General features: G+C 45.5%; 1 protein-coding gene across 2 annotated transcripts in view; it reads right to left on the reverse strand.

Annotated features, from left to right (window-relative positions):
• Positions 1-17,224, reverse strand: part of PAXBP1 (PAX3 and PAX7 binding protein 1) — an 89,703-nt gene that overhangs the window by 17,429 nt on the left and 55,050 nt on the right. Inside the window, exons 12-16 of one of the 2 annotated variants that reach the window (XM_030202156.1) lie at positions 10,929-11,073; positions 10,363-10,484; positions 9,664-9,740; positions 7,116-7,182; positions 3,600-3,746 (exon numbers count right to left, since the gene is read on the reverse strand). In XM_030202156.1, coding sequence (XP_030058016.1) covers positions 3,600-3,746; positions 7,116-7,182; positions 9,664-9,740; positions 10,363-10,484; positions 10,929-11,073 — 558 coding nt within the window. Of the gene's footprint in view, positions 1-3,599; positions 3,747-7,112; positions 7,183-9,659; positions 9,741-10,362; positions 10,485-10,928; positions 11,074-17,224 lie in introns of those variants that run through there. The other variant, XM_030202157.1, reaches the window with a different exon arrangement.

Raw genomic sequence — 17,224 nt, forward strand, 5'->3', positions numbered from 1 at the left:
CCAGTGCCACATCCCGGAATGGAAAATAAACACTGAAATTCCCTCGGATCTTTGGTATTATAATTTAACCCCAAATGCTAAACCAAAGATAAGATTCCACTGATGAGGAATGCCACATCCCGACAGCTGCCTGACACAGAGGGCATGATCTGGTGCCACCCTGCTTGCTAGTGCAGTACACTCCAACCTGATTGTCTGTTTGAACAAGTACAATTTAATTAGCTGATCTGTGAAAGCCTTTAGAGCATTCCAGACTGCCTGGAGCTCCAGAAGGTTGATGTGAAGTCCTGTGTCCTGGGCTGACCAAGTACCTTGAGTGTGAAGCCTGTCTAAATGAGCTCCCCACCCCAGATGGAATGCATCTGTCACCAGCACTTTCCGGGGCTGAGGAATTTGTAATGGGAGCCCCAGAATTAAACTAGATCAAATAGTCCAGTGTTTCCCAAGTTGGTCCTAGAGTACCCCCCTTGCCAGTCAGATTTTCAAGGTATCTGCAATGAATATGCATGAGATTGATTTGCATGGACTGCCTCCATTGTATGAAAATCTTTCATGCATATTCATTGTGAATATCCTGAAAACCTGACAGGCAAAGAGGCATATTTTCAAAGCACTTTGGGAGGCTAAGTTCCATAGGTTTCTATGGAACTTTGGGAGGCTAAGTGCTTTGAAAATGAGCCTGACAGGGTTATTCCAAGACATACTTGGGAAACACTGGAATAGTCCACCAAAGGATAGACTTAACCAGCTCTGGTGTCACTCAGATGACATCCGCCAGTTTCCCTGTTGCCCGACACCACTGGGAAGCTACGGTCCACTGGGCAGTTCTCATGTGAAGACGTGCCATGGGTGTCACATGGATGATGGAGGCCATGTGGTCTAACAATCTCAACATCTACAAAGCTGTGTCCTGCTGACTGGCTCGAACTCGAGTGGCAAAGGCGATAAGTGTGTCATCCTTCAGCACAGGGAGAAAAGCTCACATCCACTGCATGTCTAGCAGGGCTCCAATGAACTCCAATTGCTGGACAGGGAGCAAATGGGACTTGGGGTAGTAGCTCTAACACCCGAACAGTCCTCCGTATGGACTCCTGAGCACCGTCTTTCGACGTGCTCATCATTAGCCAATCGCCCAGATAGGGAAACACATGGACTCCCAGTCTGTGTATTGACATTGTTACCACTGCAAAACGTTTGGTGAAGACCCTGGGAACTAACACGAGGCCAAAAGGTAACATAGTAGATGACGGCAGAAAAAGACCTGCACGGTCCATTCAGTCTGCCCAACAAGACAACATATGTGTAAACCTTACCTTGATTTGTACCTGCCTTATTCAGGGCACAGACCGTACAAGTCTGCGCAGCAGTGCTTCCCACCGCCCAACCACCAAGTCCCACCTCCCATCACCGGCTGGAAGTAATGTGTCCCCAGCCAAAAGCGAAGATACTTCCTGTGACCTGGAAGTATTGGGATGTGAGCATAAGCATCCTTTAAGTCCAAACAGCACAGCCAATCGTCTTCCTGAATCATGGGGAGAAGGGTGCCCAGGGAAACCATCCTGAACTTTTCTTTGACCTTGAATTTGTTCAACGCCCTGAGGTCTAAGACGGGACGCATCTCCCCTTCTTTTGCACAAGGACGTAACTGGAATAGAATCCCTTCCCTTCTTCCCCTGGTGGAACAGGCTCGACTGCATAGGCTTTTAGAAGGATGTAGAGTTCCTCTGCAAGTACTAGCTTGTGCTGACAACTGAAATGATTTGCTCTCGGTGGGTAATATGGTGGTCTCTGTCACCAATGTAGGGCGTAATCGAGATGGATTATATGAAGAACCCACCGGTTGGAGGTTACTTGGAGCCATCTTTCTTGAAAAAAATTTCAGCCTCCCTCCCAACCGGCAAGTTGTCCAAGATGGTCACTTTTATTGCAGCTATGCTCTGCTGGAGCCTCACCCCTTGCTTTGATTGGGGAGCTGTCTGGACCTGAGGCGGACACTACTGACAAGAACGAGTGCGCTGGGGCTGAGCCTGCTGGCGAGAAGGAGTGTGCCTATGCCTCTGAGTAGTAGGGACCCCTCTTCAACCTGCCCAAATACCTTCTAGATGAGGAGGTAGTTGCAGAAGGCATCCGGCGGGAGAGAGTATTGATGGTATCAGTGTGCTTCTTGATGAGACCAGCAACCTTCTTCACCTTCTCTTCAAAACGATTATCCCCCCGGTACGTGGCATCCGCCAACCGCTGCTGGACTGCCAGATCCAAATCGGAGACACGCAGCCATGAGAGTTTGCGCATCACTATACATTGAACAGAGATCCTGGATGCCACATCAAAAGTATCACAGGCGCCTCGGCCAAGAACTTATGATATGACTTCTGCTGCTTGAGTAAATGGTGAAGCGATTCGGCCTGTTCCAGTGGAAGAGTCTGCCAAATCAGACATACTGCGCACCAAGGACCTCAAGTACAGGCTCAAGTAGAGCTTGTATGATTGTACATGGAAATGAGCATAGAGGCCTGATACATTCTTCCGCTGAAAAGAATCCAGGGTTCTAGCTTTCCTGCCAGGGAGCACTGAAGCATAGTCCCTAGAACTCCTGGCCCTTTTGAGAGCGGATTCTACCACCAGGGAATGATGAGGTAACTGAGGCCTATCAAACTCAGGGGAAGACTGAATCCGGTACATGGTGTCAATCTTCTTAGGGAGGACAGGGACCGACAGAGGAGACTCCACCTGACTGTCCCACAACATCTCTTGAAGTGGGACCATCACAGCCTCTCTAGGAGCAAACTCGTAGCCAGGACATCGAACATCTTAGCCCTGGGCTTGTCCTCCAGGAATGGGAATGGCAGCCACCATTTCCTTAACAAAAGATGGGATGGAAAGGCTCTTGGGTGGAGACTTTCTCCTTTACTGTGGAGGGGAGGGATCAAACGGGATGTCATAGGATTCCTCCTCTGAGAAGTACAGTGGACCCTCGTCTGATTCCCATGAGCATTTGAAGCCAGGCCTAAGTGTGGCCTACTGAGAACAGTAAAAACAAAGGAAACTTAAAAGAGGGCAAAAATAACCTAAACCATAAGGGAAAAGGAAAAAAAGGAACCCCGAAAAAGAACAGGGCAGAAGAACTGGGAAGGCACAAAAAAAAAAAAAGCTCTCAAAGAAATCCCAAACTGAGCTGTGAGGAGCGGTTAAAGTGATTTCCTCTCCTCACTGTGGGGAAAAAAAGAGAACTGTGGGTCTTGTGCTCTCGCAGCAGGCAGGAAGGCACTCGCACAAGTAAGGTGGGAGTGTGGTGCATGCTCTTAAAAGTTCTAGAAAGCTTTTTCAAGCTCTGGATCGGGCAACACAACCCGTGTTACCCACAGGATAGAATTATTGGCCTTCTTATCCTCGGAGAAATTTTTTTTTTTTTTACACCCCAGCTATGGTGATAAGCATAAGTCCCTGAATTTAGAGACCTAAAATTTAACTATATCATGCCCACTTAGCTCACTTTCTAAGAGCATTATGATTATTGTGACGTTGTGTGCAAACACAAGTATGCATATATATGCTCGACATGTCATCTGTACGGTTTGTATCTACAGCACTTGACTTACACTCTGAGCTTTCTTAAGGCTCTCTTCTCCATTCTCAGAGTTCTGAAAAGCGATGAGGATATATCTGTTCAGCAGGCCATCTACTGCCAGCTCCTGCAGACTTTTGTTTGAAAGGATTCCATACCACTGGAGAAAGTTTTCTAGTAACTGGGAACATCAGTAAATAAAAACATTAGCATTTAATACCTCAAGGAAACAATTTAAAAAAACAATACATAAAGGTATTCATGTTAATTCAAGAAACACAAGTCATTGCCCAGTTTCATCCATGACAGTATCAGGTATATGTCGCCTAGAAAATGTGAGGCAATTTTTTTTTTGCATAATTAAAAAACAAACTAATTTTCTATTAAGATCTATAGTACCAAACAGAAATAAAAATTAAGGCTATACTGTAAAGCTTTGACTGCATTCTTGTATGTACTTCAATTCTATTTTCATACAAACCTATAAATAATTTATCTTTGGAATTTACAACAAATGATTTAAAAAGTACCAGGTTTCAATGAATAAAAGTGTCATGGACTTAAATTCAAAGCTCAAAAAGGGTAATATATGTAACAGGCATGTCAACAGCCACATTTACAACCTTCATGCTGCCTTGGAGAAGGTTCTACTACTACTACTAATTTCTATAGGTGCTCAAGGCAGAGATGGGCAACCTCGGTCCTCAATCCAGCTACTTATTCAGAATTTCCCCAATGAATATGCATGAGATTTGCATGCACTGCCTACATTGAATGCAAATAGATCTCATGCATATTTATTGGGGAAATCCTGAAAACCCAACTGGGTTGTGACCCTTGAGTACTGAGGTTGCACTGCTGCTTTATCTGGTTGTGTAAATGAGATTTGTAACAAGTAATGTCAGCTACTTTTAGATACTTTACAGAAGATAATGCATAACTGCCAAAGGAAAGAATACAGTAGGTTGTATGACTATTCACATACTATCTTCCAAGAATAATTATTTCCGACAAGTAAATACTCTTGCTACAAAAATAAACAGTTTGAATATTCTTCCAGTCTATGAGCCAGCCAGACCTCTGGATCAGGAGGGGCAATGCATCTTTTGATTACTTTCTTGAATAAAATTCACAATGAGGTAAAGGGGGGAGGTACTTTTTCAATGATATGACCTATTGAATGGAATCATCTTCCTTTGTTCTTGAGATCAAAATCAGACACTGTGATTTTCACAAAGTTGTTGAAATCTTATTTGTTTCTGAAGCTATTTAGTGCCCATGAAGCTATATAGCAAGTAGCTGGTAGTTTGAGTTTACTACAGTTCTGCACACAATCAGTTAAAGCAATTTAGCTCATAAGCAGCTTAGATACCAGAATGGTTTACTTTTCAGCAGCTTTAACACACATGGGAGAGATCTAGCAGAATGACATCAGCTCACTCTCTAGTTACTAGACTGTTTCTTTGTGTATGGTTCCTGAGGACATCTAGACCTCCTGCAGCAAATACAAGTTTTTCTGTTTGTAGAAACGTACCATATTATAACAGTACTAACTCCAAGGAATCAAACGGCAGAAACCTTACCTATGAAAAAGCAGCACTACAAATATTATACCAGGCACTAGAACCCCAATTCATCCCCTACTGTGAAAAGAGAACACTCCAGACTTCTTCAGATCCCCACACTGAAACTACATGCGTCATTACCCTCCTCCACAGTCCCTGTATCCCTTTCTCCTTTTTTCAGTGACACACCCATCTAACTCGCCTCTACTTTTTCCCACCACTCTCACTGCCTAGTCCCCAAGTCTAGTCTGCCTATCCAAGTTCCTGATCAAATTCAGTTTCCACTCTTCCCTCACCCAAGCTCCATTCCCCTAACCTATCCAATACCCAGTCAAGTCAAAATTCTGTGCTTTCCTCTCACCCAATCCCCAAGTTCCCACTTAACTCCAGGTCCCTGCTCTGCCTATCCTATATTCTCAGCACCCCGGCCTTGTACACCCTTCTTCCCCCACACCTGCTCTCTGAATCCCACCCTGCCTCCTCCTGAATCTTTCCTCTTTCCCTAGCATCCAATTTCTCACTGTTCTCCTTGCTGCCCCGTCTCTCTCCATCCATCCATGTGCCACCTCCCCATTTCCTCATCTTCTACTGTATTCTGGGTGGGATGCACAGTTACATGCATAAATTATAGAATACTAGTAAAAAAGACCCGTTTCTCAAACAAATGAAACGGGCGCTAGCAAGGTTATCATGTAATGGCGATTATGTTTTTAAGGGAACTGTTAGGAGAGAGTGTGTGAGCCTCATACAGTAGCTGACAGCAGGAACTAACCATGCTGACACCATCAAAGCTTTGCTCTCAGTATCCCTATTATGGGAACAGCTCTGTTAAACCTGTTATTTTCCTGTCCTCCCCTTTGCTTGTTCAACTTCAGAAACTGAAATCTACCTCCTATCCCCTTTCCTTTAACCCTGGAGGCTGGCTGATGTCAGCCTCTTAAAGATGTTAGGAACCTAGGCAGCCAGACGGAGGTGCAAATTATTATGTAGGACTATAATATAGGTGCTTTTTTTTTTTTTTTTTTAAACAACCTGGGTGTAAGCAAGGTATAAGTGGTCATGCCTAAGTCATGTGTGCATATTTTAGTATTCTACAAAGGGAAAGTAGGCACCTACTTTCCTTTACAGAACAAGCGCCAAAATGTAGGTGCCCCTTTACAGAACTGCCCTCTATCAGGGCAAATATATGAAGTGGCATGAACAGCTACGTATCGATAAAAAGCTATTCTGTAAGTAAGCACGTATCTTAGAGGTAGGTGAAAAAATGGGCAGACTGGACACAGCATGAGCGGGACTCACACTTATGCGTGTAACTTATAAAATACTATAAGTTATGTGCATATCTATGGCGCATAGGTGCACACACTTACATCAGTTCTACGGCTGGCATATGTGCTTATGCCGAAATTACAGATGGATGGTTTTGCTGTTATGATGATATTCTATTAAGCAAAGTAGGTGATCAAATATAGAATTACCTCCAAGTACTTATTAACAAAAGTCCCACAAAGGGTAACTTTAAAACAGAAATTACTTAAATTAACTACCTTCAGGAAACTACCACCAAATGGGGTAAATGACACTTTAGATTAAACGCACAGCATCAAAATAATCATACTACATTTAAAATTACACTACACATAAATAACTTTACATTGTAAGGCACTCTGAACATATGAATGGGATAAGCTATGTAAATAATTTGTTTATACATCTAGGGGCTCATTTTCAAAGCACTTCGACTTAAGTTCCAATGGTTACTACGTAACTTTGTAAGTCTAAGTGTTTTGAAAATACACCTCATGTTATATACTTGGCTTTATTTCACACTGCCTTCTCTCTCACACAATATCAGCTTGCGTTTACAACCATTAGCTGGGCTCTCCCACATTAAATGAATGCTCCGTTTTGGACACATCTACTACTTTTGGTGTTGGTGGGGATAAATGGGCAAAGTTTTATTTTTCTATAATATTTAGAATTACCTTTACAGATGACCAAAATTGCCGTTGGAAAAATATGCAAGGTCCAGAATTCTTATTTTCTAATAAACTGAAAAACAAAACAATTTTAATTCTAGCTAAAAGACATTTCATTGACATATTGGGATGAGATTCCTGTAAATAAGAAATCAGCAGACTACAAATATATAAATTGCATCATTTTCTTTGTTCTTTCAACAACTGTAGTGTATCTGTAAACATATTGGAAATCTTCCTTTGTGTTAACAAGATGATCTTAATTGGCACATTTACCTAACAGAGATTATGTTGGCACAAAAAAAAAGGGAATTATGTTTACAAGATTTTTCATAGTGATATAACAACCTCCGCCCCAAACTCATCACAGATGGGAATTCAAAGGTATTATCTATGTAGCTACTACTGTAGTTTGGATTTAAATATATACAAAGAGTATTTAAAGAGTATTTAAAGAGAGACTACAGATTTAAAGGTGATTAAGATTATAGTAAATACAGCTGTCCAAATCAGGTAACCATGTACAGTGTGTCACTATAGTACTGCTGACCGAGTCTCTCACAGGAGTGCGTAATCTAATGAAATTAACATCTACTACAGCCATCTTATGCAGAAGGATGAATACCTAGACTTACCACTATCAGTCTGGAATGTTAATAAGTTGGGCAACCTGGTGACTCAGGTCTTTTAGGGAGTCTATCCTGGGAAGCTGTAATTTGTTTCTCTCCTCTGGAATCAACGGGTAGAGGCGAGCCATGGTGTTTCCCACTCTCAGCCTCGCGTCCGGTGAGACATTCTGCTAATCAGATCCTGAATGTCAGGATATATCGGGAAGGCCTTAGTAGGACCTCTAAAGCCCATTCATGATCGATGAAGATGTAACTTCTGAGGCTGAAGCAGAAGGCTTCTCAATGGAAGCACTGCCAGTGCCTCAGAAATAAGAATATGAGCTCCTCTTTATGAAACCACATCAGTATTTTTGGGTCATTCCCCGCCTCAGGAGGGAGCTCTCCCTCCTTCAAAGATGGCTCCTCTGAATAGTCTGAGGCCACATCAGATAAGGAGGGAAAAGCAGAGGGCCTCATCTGCCCACTCCTTGAGGTCTAAATGAGATCTCTTAGATGCCAGAGGGGCAGCGGTGTGAGAAACTGAAAAATCTTGCAGCAACTCTGACTGTTCCTGCTTCAGTAAATAGGCCTGGTGTAATATAAACTGTGGAGAAAATAAAAATCCCGATGCAGCTGAATCATGTTGGGCCCTGAGGTTGTAAAATGGCAGCTGTGCTCCACGTATGATCAGAGGCTGTTCCTCACTGCCAGTCAACCCCCTTCAAAATGGCGAATGTTCCTGCACCCTCCTGCATCAAACTGCACACTGACCCTGCTGGAGAGCCCGAAGTCCCTGACATACTTAGATGCTGCGCCAAATCTGAACATGTGCTGCCACAATTTTGCATCCCGTGGGATTCCCGGCTTGAACGCACTCCAACAAGACCCTGATATGTGTTCCAGGAGTGACCAAACATATATGCAGGATTAGTGAGATGTGTGTGTCACATGACTAAACTAAGGTACCCAGCCATATAGGAAGCACAGAGGAGCAAAGGAGAGACCTACCCAACTGGAACTGTATCCAGGAGTCTAAAGACATTTGTAGGAGAAGTAAAAGAGATTCAAGCAGCTGGAGCAGCCATTCCCAACCAAGACGTCAGGGCAACCTAGTCCCATCGGGTTTTCAGGATATCCACAACAAATATTCATGAGTCAATTTGCATATAAACCTCTCTCATGCATATTCATTGTGGATATCCTGAAAACCCAGAACAACGTAATAGCCATATTGTGTTAGACCAATGGTCAATCTAGGCCAGTACCCTGCTTCCAACAGTGGCCAATCCAGATCACAAGTACTTGACAGAAACCCAAATAGTAGCAACGTGCCATGCTACTGACCCCAGGACAAACAGTGGCTTCCCCCAACCTGATGGGACTAGGTGTGCCCTGAGCACTGGGTTGGGAATAGCTGAGCTGGATTTACAGGTACCAAAAGAGTCCTTGAGGAATCAAGGAGCCCGGTAAAGATCCAATGGAAGGTGTTCCAGAAATGTGTAGAAGAAAGAATCAGGATGCATTTTGTAACTATATGCTGTAAAGTTGCAACTCAATCTGCTACGACGGACAACTCTGAAAAATCTTATCAATAAGGACTACTCTGTCTGAAGTGTCGTAAACTTGTAGTAGTGTTCTTGGGCTCCTATTGGAGACTGTACACCCCTCACCCCGAACCATCCATGTTAGTGTTTCCATACTATGAGGTTTAGCCCTGGAATCAAGTGCGGCCCCTTCCTACAGATGTACCTATAAAAAAGGCTACATGATAGTTACAATTAAACTCTGCACTTAGTCTGTTCAATTCAACAGCTTGAGAACTAGCTACTAGACATAGCTTGTCAGGTAGTGAATGAACATTAAGCCACTAGGATGATGGCATATATTGCATTTTGGATATCTGTGTCACTTTGTGAAATTGTGCAGAAGAACCAGCTGAGACTTACTTTTTTGGATAAAGTGGCATGAAAACATCATTATCCAGCGTTGCCCTCATTCTCATCAACACAGCCTTTAGCAATGCCTGAAAAAGGGATCTAAACTTAAAACTGTGTAAGTGCCAAAAACAAATAAAACCTTTAGAAAATAGCAGTACAGATATTAAACCAGTTCTCTCAATAATGGAGGGTCCCCCCCCCCCCCACCTTTTTTTTTTTCAATGCGCCTGGACAAAGCACTTTGATATAACAACTCTAATTTCTCCACTCACTATTTTAAGGCAGAAACCGAAAACCTTTCTGAACTAAGGTGTCAAAGGGTCAAACATCTATAATTATCAGGTTCCCAATCCATGCCGCCTGTCAGATAATTCAGTTACTTTGGGCATGCAAGCTAGAAATTTCCCATCATTGACAATGGACATAGATCTACAAGGAATCCTTCCTTGACATGTGAATACATCAGATACTGAACTTTCTTATATAATCACTGAGGAGTGCAAAAAGGCTTGTGAGATTTTGGGATCCCAGAGAACAAAATGGTGAGGCATAGTTTTTCTACCTCAGAACAGCACCTTGCAATAAGGGTCATGCTACCTGATCCCAGACGTCAATGGCCACATGCTCCAGTGTGTTGATGCCACAACCTTCACCAATGGCCACTGACAGGTAATCAGATCCACAGCAATGACATGACAAAAATCGTACCTGTGTGTATTTGTTTTCGGCATTTACAACAGAGGGATATCCATTTACCAGTTTGTGTGTAAATGCTACCATTCTGGATGTTTGTGTTGTTGAGAAAGGGTCCCACACCTTTTCAGCTATTCCTAGAAGAAAGTACCACACACAATCACTCTCCTGAAAGATTTTAACAGCTTACTTATATACTTTCCTAAAAATACTCTAAGGCCCCTTTCTATTTTACACTATACCACAACACAAAGCCACAAAGTCTTATTTATACACATTTCCTTGGGAGTCAAAGAGCTAGTTAAAGAGAGCGCAGAGCTAAGGAAGGGCCTTCAAATGAAGTTTCTTGCATATGTCTATATCTCCCCTCATCCTACAGAACAAATACTGCTCTCCAATGGAGTGGTACCACATGACCAGTATTATAATTTTGATTCCCTCTAACCCCATGAGCGTGGTGAGAAGGAAGGGAGAGAGAAACCTCATCAGATCTTTAAATCAGCAGTCTCTTACAAGTTAAAATGTCTTCAAATGCAGGCTACAGCAAGACAGCATAACAATGCAGAAATAATACAACATACCTGTGAATTTAGGTAGAATCACTTTTTCTACAATGGTAGGTAACAATGCAATGTCCACATCAGACTTATCCTGTTCCTTTTCTTCACAGCCATAAAACAGCAACGATTCAAACCACAGCATACTTTCAAAGTCATGGTATTTGGCCTACAAAAATATTTTGCAGATAATTTTACAAACATATTACAGTCAACCTGAAAAGCACAAGAGGCACATATATGGCTTGTTGATATTTTTATTTAATGTGACTATAAAGGTAATGAGATGGCCTAATCAGCAGCACATTGAATAAAAAATTATAAGGAGGAAAAGAAAACTTCTTCAAATGTCATGCATCTATATCCTTGTCTCAATTCTCACAAGTTTCAGGGGATATTTTTGTCTAAGGACTATTATAATAAGTGAACACAATCATGACAATGATCAAAGAAACCATAAAACATATTTTCACTGGGAAATCTCTTGCTTACAAGGGATTGCTTACTTTTTTCTTTACTTTCATGCCAGAAATACATTTTTTTGAGATTGTGCCTTGGTGTGTGGTCAAATGCTGCCATGGAAAATATCAGACCACCAAGAATATTTCATGCAAGTGAAACATGCAAACTGCATCCCAGGGTTACATCAGTCCTCCTCAATTTTTTTTTTAATCTTATCCTGACATCTCTTACTGACCCTATCCATGTTTCCCTTTTGCTCTTTCTCCTAAGGTTAAATTAAAACTTTTAGTTAGTCCTGCCAGACCAATCCAAACAAGCGGATTATGTCCCCTTGCCAGAAGAGACACAGAGGGGAAAAAAACCTCTCAATGCTCACTTTACTCCCCTTACAGGGGGGTCTGGTGCACAGTTCTTCTTTCAGTATCCTATGTCAAAGCTGATAATCAAAAGCTTTTGTTTTGTTTTAAGTTTCCAAAGCACCACCACAGCAAAATGTGAAGCATTCAAAAACTTCCATGGTCATTAACCCAAGAATGACATTAATACCCTTCACCAAGGACACCATTAGACCAACTACTTCCAGAGTAGTCAAGTGCATACTTGTGGTTAAGTGAGAGCACTTCATTACCACAGACTGGGCAGGGGAAGGTATGATATCTTTCAAGACTCCTGCATCCAAGAATAGTTTCTCTTGGCCTGCACACCCAAGCGGAGATGCTTAAAGTACAAGTGCAATGGAGGCAAGGGCGGCATCTTGCCCTTATCCTCTAGAAAGGCAGATTATGACTTCTGTCTATGAAGACTCCTGAGTCTTCACAGGACTTTGGGAACCAGCAAACTCTTGCTGGCGTGGTCCAAAGTGATCATTTCCTTAACTTGTCCTAATATCAGTGCCTTAGAGATTACTTTGTCTTACCAGAATACCAACACACCAAAGACCTATTCAAAATTTAGAAAGAACTGGCCATCTACAAACATCTTAAAAGTGACCTAAAAGACTTCAGAATGGCTGTCCCTGCCCCATCCTACACCACCAAACTTCCTCACTGTCAGAAGTGAGAAAGCCTGATTTCCATAGAAGTGAATCACACCCTTAGAAGGGGGAGATTATTGGACACAGAGATACTTTTGCCTTTAAAATTACCAGAGGCCAGAAAGACGACCAACTTCAGCAACAAGATTTAAAGAGACATGAGACGAGAGGAAGGGAAGCCAGAACCCACCAATACTAAATTCAGGTTCCTGTAGCGAAGGTCCAGTGTTCCTCACTCCCCACAGGAAAATATTCCACATAGAAAAAGTAGTGAGGGAGTTTCTATGTAGCAATCCATAGCCGAGCTTTTCCCTCTGTGAGAACCGTAAGTTATATGCCTGTATCCCAGCCTCATCTAGAGGAATGATAAGATTGAAGAACAGACCCCTCTGTAAACTAAACTTGCAGAGGCTCCAAACTCTAAAGTAGGTTCAATACTTGATTCTCCACTTCCTAGGTTGTAAGTGTGTTATGGTTAGTTCTGAGGTGCTTTTGGACTTACAGGTTATAGGGAAGTTAGACTAAATTAGGCTTTGCTTCCGAGCTGTTCAGACCAGGCCTGAACTGTATTTTTAGGAGAATTAAGATGTCAGAATTTTTGATCCAGGCTGGTGTACCAAAGAGAATTGCAACGTGGAGCTAGACTGTTTACTATAGGTGAGATCAAGGGACAGAAGAACCATGGTGCTAGGTCAGTAGGGTCACAATGATCTCAGAGGGTAGGTCTGAGAGATTCCCCTTTGATGGGCTTAAACTGACTAGGCCTTTGATCATAGGACCAATTCCTATGACATAAGGTAAAATTATGTATAATCATACCTGATAATTTTCTTTCCATTAATCATAGCTGATCAATCCATAGACTGGTGGGTTGTGTCCATCTACCAGCAGGTGGAGATAGAGAGCAAACTTTTGCCTCCCTATATGTGGTCATGTGCTGCCGGAAACTCCTCAGTATGTCGATATCAAAGCTCCATCCACAGGACTCAGCACTTAGAGAATTACACCCACGAAGGGACACTCTGCCCAGCTCACCACCGCCGAAACGGGGGAGGGGAATTAACCCAGCTCATCCCCACACAAGTGGGGGAGGGGAATCCGTCCAGCTCATCCCCGCGGAGCGGGGGAGGGACACCACACCCGCCGATGCGGGGGGATCTGGCTTATCCTGCAACCGCAACCGCGGGAGGAGCTGACTGACCCTAACACCGCCGAAGCGGGAGGGGTACAAAGCTGCCCTACAGCCGCACGAAGCGGGAGGGAGTGCCGGCAGAATTTTAAGTCTCAATCCAGCCCCGTATAACGGAGGGGAGAGGAATGCAGCAGCTCACTGTAACACAAACTCGTCTTAACTCTTGAAGAATCCAAGTGAAAAAACTTGAACACGAAGTCTTTCTGAAGTAACTGAAGACTAAACTTGAACCTGAAATGCAACCAGAATAAAAACAGTACAGATATCTGGGAGGGGCTATGGATTGATCAGCTATGATTAATGGAAAGAAAATTATCAGGTATGATTATACATAATTTTACCTTCCATATCATCAAGCTGATCAAGCCATAGACTGGTGGGATGTACCGAAGCAGTACTCACCCAGGGCGGGACATAGAAATCCCTGACCTCAACACTGAAGCTCCAAACCGGGCCTCCGCCCGTGCAGCCACAGTCAAACGGTAATGCTTGGAGAATGTATGAGCCGAAGCCCAAGTTGCCGCCTTGCATATCTCTTCCAAGGAGACGGATCCGGCCTCTGCCATCGAGGCCGCCTGAGCTCTCGTGGAGTGAGCCTTCAGCTGGATAGGCGGCACCTTCCCCGCGGCCACATAAGCCGCTGCAATGGCTTCCTTGACCCATCTTGCCACTGTAGGCTTAGCAGCCTGCAGACCCTTACGAGGACCTGCAAACAGGACAAACAGATGATCCGATTTCCGGAAATCATTGGTCACTTCCAAGTATCTGATGATGACTCGTCTCACATCCAGATACTTAAGAGCAGAGTACTCCTCTGGGTAGTCCTCCCTACGAAAGGAAGGGAGACAGAGCTGCTGATTCACATGGAAGCGAGAAACAATCTTGGGCAGGAAGGAAGGCACTGTGCGAATAGTCACTCCTGCCTCAGTGAACTGCAGAAAAGGCTCTCGACATGAGAGCGCCTGGAGCTCGGAAACTCTTCTGGCTGAAGTGATAGCCACCAAAAAGACTGCTTTCAACGTCAGGTCTTTCAGAGATGCCCTCGACAAGGGTTCAAAAGGCGGCTTCTGCAATGCTCTTAGTACCAGGTTGAGATTCCACGCAGGCACCACTGAGTGCAGAGGAGGGCGCAGGTGATTAACTCCCTTGAGAAAGCGCACCACATCTGGCTGCGAAGCCAGGGAAGCACCTTTCAGGCGGCCCCTGAAGCAAGCCAGAGCCGCTACCTGGACTTTAAGGGAACTGAGCGACAGGCCTTTCTCCAGACCTTCTTGCAGGAATGCCAACACTGAAGAAATTGGAGCAGTGAAGGGAGAAAGTGAGCCTGCTTCACACCACGCTGCAAAGATACGCCAAACCCTGGCGTAAGCAGTAGAGCGCTTCCTCGCTCTCAGCATAGTGGCGATGACCTTGTCTGAGAAGCCCTTCTTCCTCAGACGCTGCCGCTCAATAGCCAGGCCGTAAGACCAAAGGGGGAGGGATCCTCCATCATCACGGGACCCTGATGTAACAGGCCCTGCTCCACTGACAGCCGCAGAGGATCGTCGACTGAGAGCCTGATCAAGTCCGCATACCAGGGACGCCTGGGCCCATCCGGACCCACCAGGATTACCCTGCCGGGATGCTTTGCCACCCGGTCTAGCACCCTGCCCAACATGGGCCAGGGCGGGAACACATAGAGAAGCTCTTGTGTCGGCCACTGTTGGAGAAGAGCATCTACTCCCAGGGATCGAGGGTCCCGTCCTCTGCTGAAAAAGCGCGGCACTTGGCAATTGGCCGATGACGCCATCAGATCTAGGCTCGGCTGGCCCCAGCGCTTCGTGATGTCCAAGAACGCCTGAGCAGATAGCTGCCACTCTCCGGGCTCCAAGGTATGGCGACTGAGAAAGTCCGCCTTGACATTCATGACTCCGGCAATGTGGGCCGCTGAAAGCTGCTCCAGGTTCACTTCCGCCCACTGGCAAAGATTCATAGCCTCCTTGGCTAGAGGGGCGCTCTTGGTACCTCCCTGGCGGTTGACATAGGCCACAGCCGTGGCATTGTCCGACAGGACCCGTACTGGCTTCAACACCAGTACCGGGATGAACTCCAAAAGCGCCAACCGAATGGCTCTGAGTTCCAGGAGGTTGATAGACCACTTTGCCTCTGCAGGAGACCAGAGCCCATGCGCTGTCCTTCCCAAGCAGTGGGCACCCCAGCCCGACAACGAGGCGTCCGTCGTGACGACAATCCACTCTGGGGTCACCAGAGGCATTCCCGCAGACAACTTGTCTGTCTGCATCCACCAGCTCAGCGCCTTGCGCACTGCTGGGTCCAAGGGAAGGCGCACAGCATAATCCTCCGACATCGGAGTCCAGCGCTGCAGCAAAGAGTGTTGAAGCAGTCTCATATGAGCCCTGGCCCAGGGCACAACTTCCATCGTGGCCGTCATAGAGCCCAACAGCTGCACATAGTCCCAAGCCCGAAGGGGAGAGGCTACTAGGAACTGGTCCACCTGAGCCTGAAGTTTGACAATCCGATTGTCTGGCAGGAACACTCTGCCCACTTGGGTGTCGAATCGAACTCCCAGGTACTCCAGGGACTGAGTCGGGCGCAGCTGGCTCTTCTCCCAGTTGATGATCCATCCCAGGGAGCTCAAAAGAGCAACTACCCGGTCCACAGCTTTGCCGCACTCTGCATAAGAGGGGGCTCGGATCAACCAGTCGTCCAGATAAGGATGGACTTGTACCCCTTCCTTTCGTAGGAAGGCCGCGATGACCACCATTACTTTGGAAAAGGTCCGCGGAGCAGTAGCCAACCCGAAAGGGAGGGCTCTGAACTGGAAGTGTCGTCCCAGGACTGCAAAACGCAGAAAGCGTTGATGAGGAGGCCAGATGGGAATATGCAGGTACGCTTCCTTGATGTCCAAGGATGCCAGGAACTCTCCTGCCTTCACTGCCGCTATAACAGAGCGGAGAGTCTCCATGCGAAAGTGCCGCACTTTCAAGGCCCGATTGACCCCTTTGAGGTCGAGGATAGGCCGGACAGAACCTCCTTTCTTTGGTACCACAAAGTAAATGGAGTAACGTCCCTTGCCAAGCTGACTTTCTGGCACCGGAACGACCGCGCCCAGGCGGATCAGATTGTCCAAGGTCTGCTGCACTGCCACAGCTTTGACCGGAGACTTGCAGGGAGAGAGTACAAACCCGTTTTTTTAAGGGTCGGCAGAACTCTAGTTTGTAGCCGTCTCTGATGACTTCCAGCACCCACGCGTCTGAAGTTATTGTGGTCCACTCGCCCAGAAACGAGGACAGCCGTCCTCCAATCTGCACTGGGGCGTGGACCAAGACCCCGTCATTGGGTACGAGACCCTGGGGGAGGACCGGAGGGAGCACCTCCGGGACGGCGGTCTCTGCGAAAGGAATGCTGCTTGGGGGAGAAATTCCTCTTGAAGGAAGAGGGGGCAGAGCCCGACTTGCCCGGGCGGTACCGACGGGCTTCCTGCAACCGTCCTCTGGAGGTACCGGGACGAGTACTAGCCCGAGCCCTGACCTCTGGTAATTTCTTGCCCTTAGACGTGCCGAGATCGGTCACGATTTTGTCCAGCTCGACCCCAAAGAGCAGCTTGCCTTTAAAAGGCAACCTAGCCAGGCG

The sequence above is a fragment of the Microcaecilia unicolor genome, chromosome 4 (genome assembly GCF_901765095.1).
Source record: "Microcaecilia unicolor chromosome 4, aMicUni1.1, whole genome shotgun sequence".
Classification (NCBI taxonomy): Eukaryota; Metazoa; Chordata; class Amphibia; order Gymnophiona; family Siphonopidae; genus Microcaecilia; species Microcaecilia unicolor.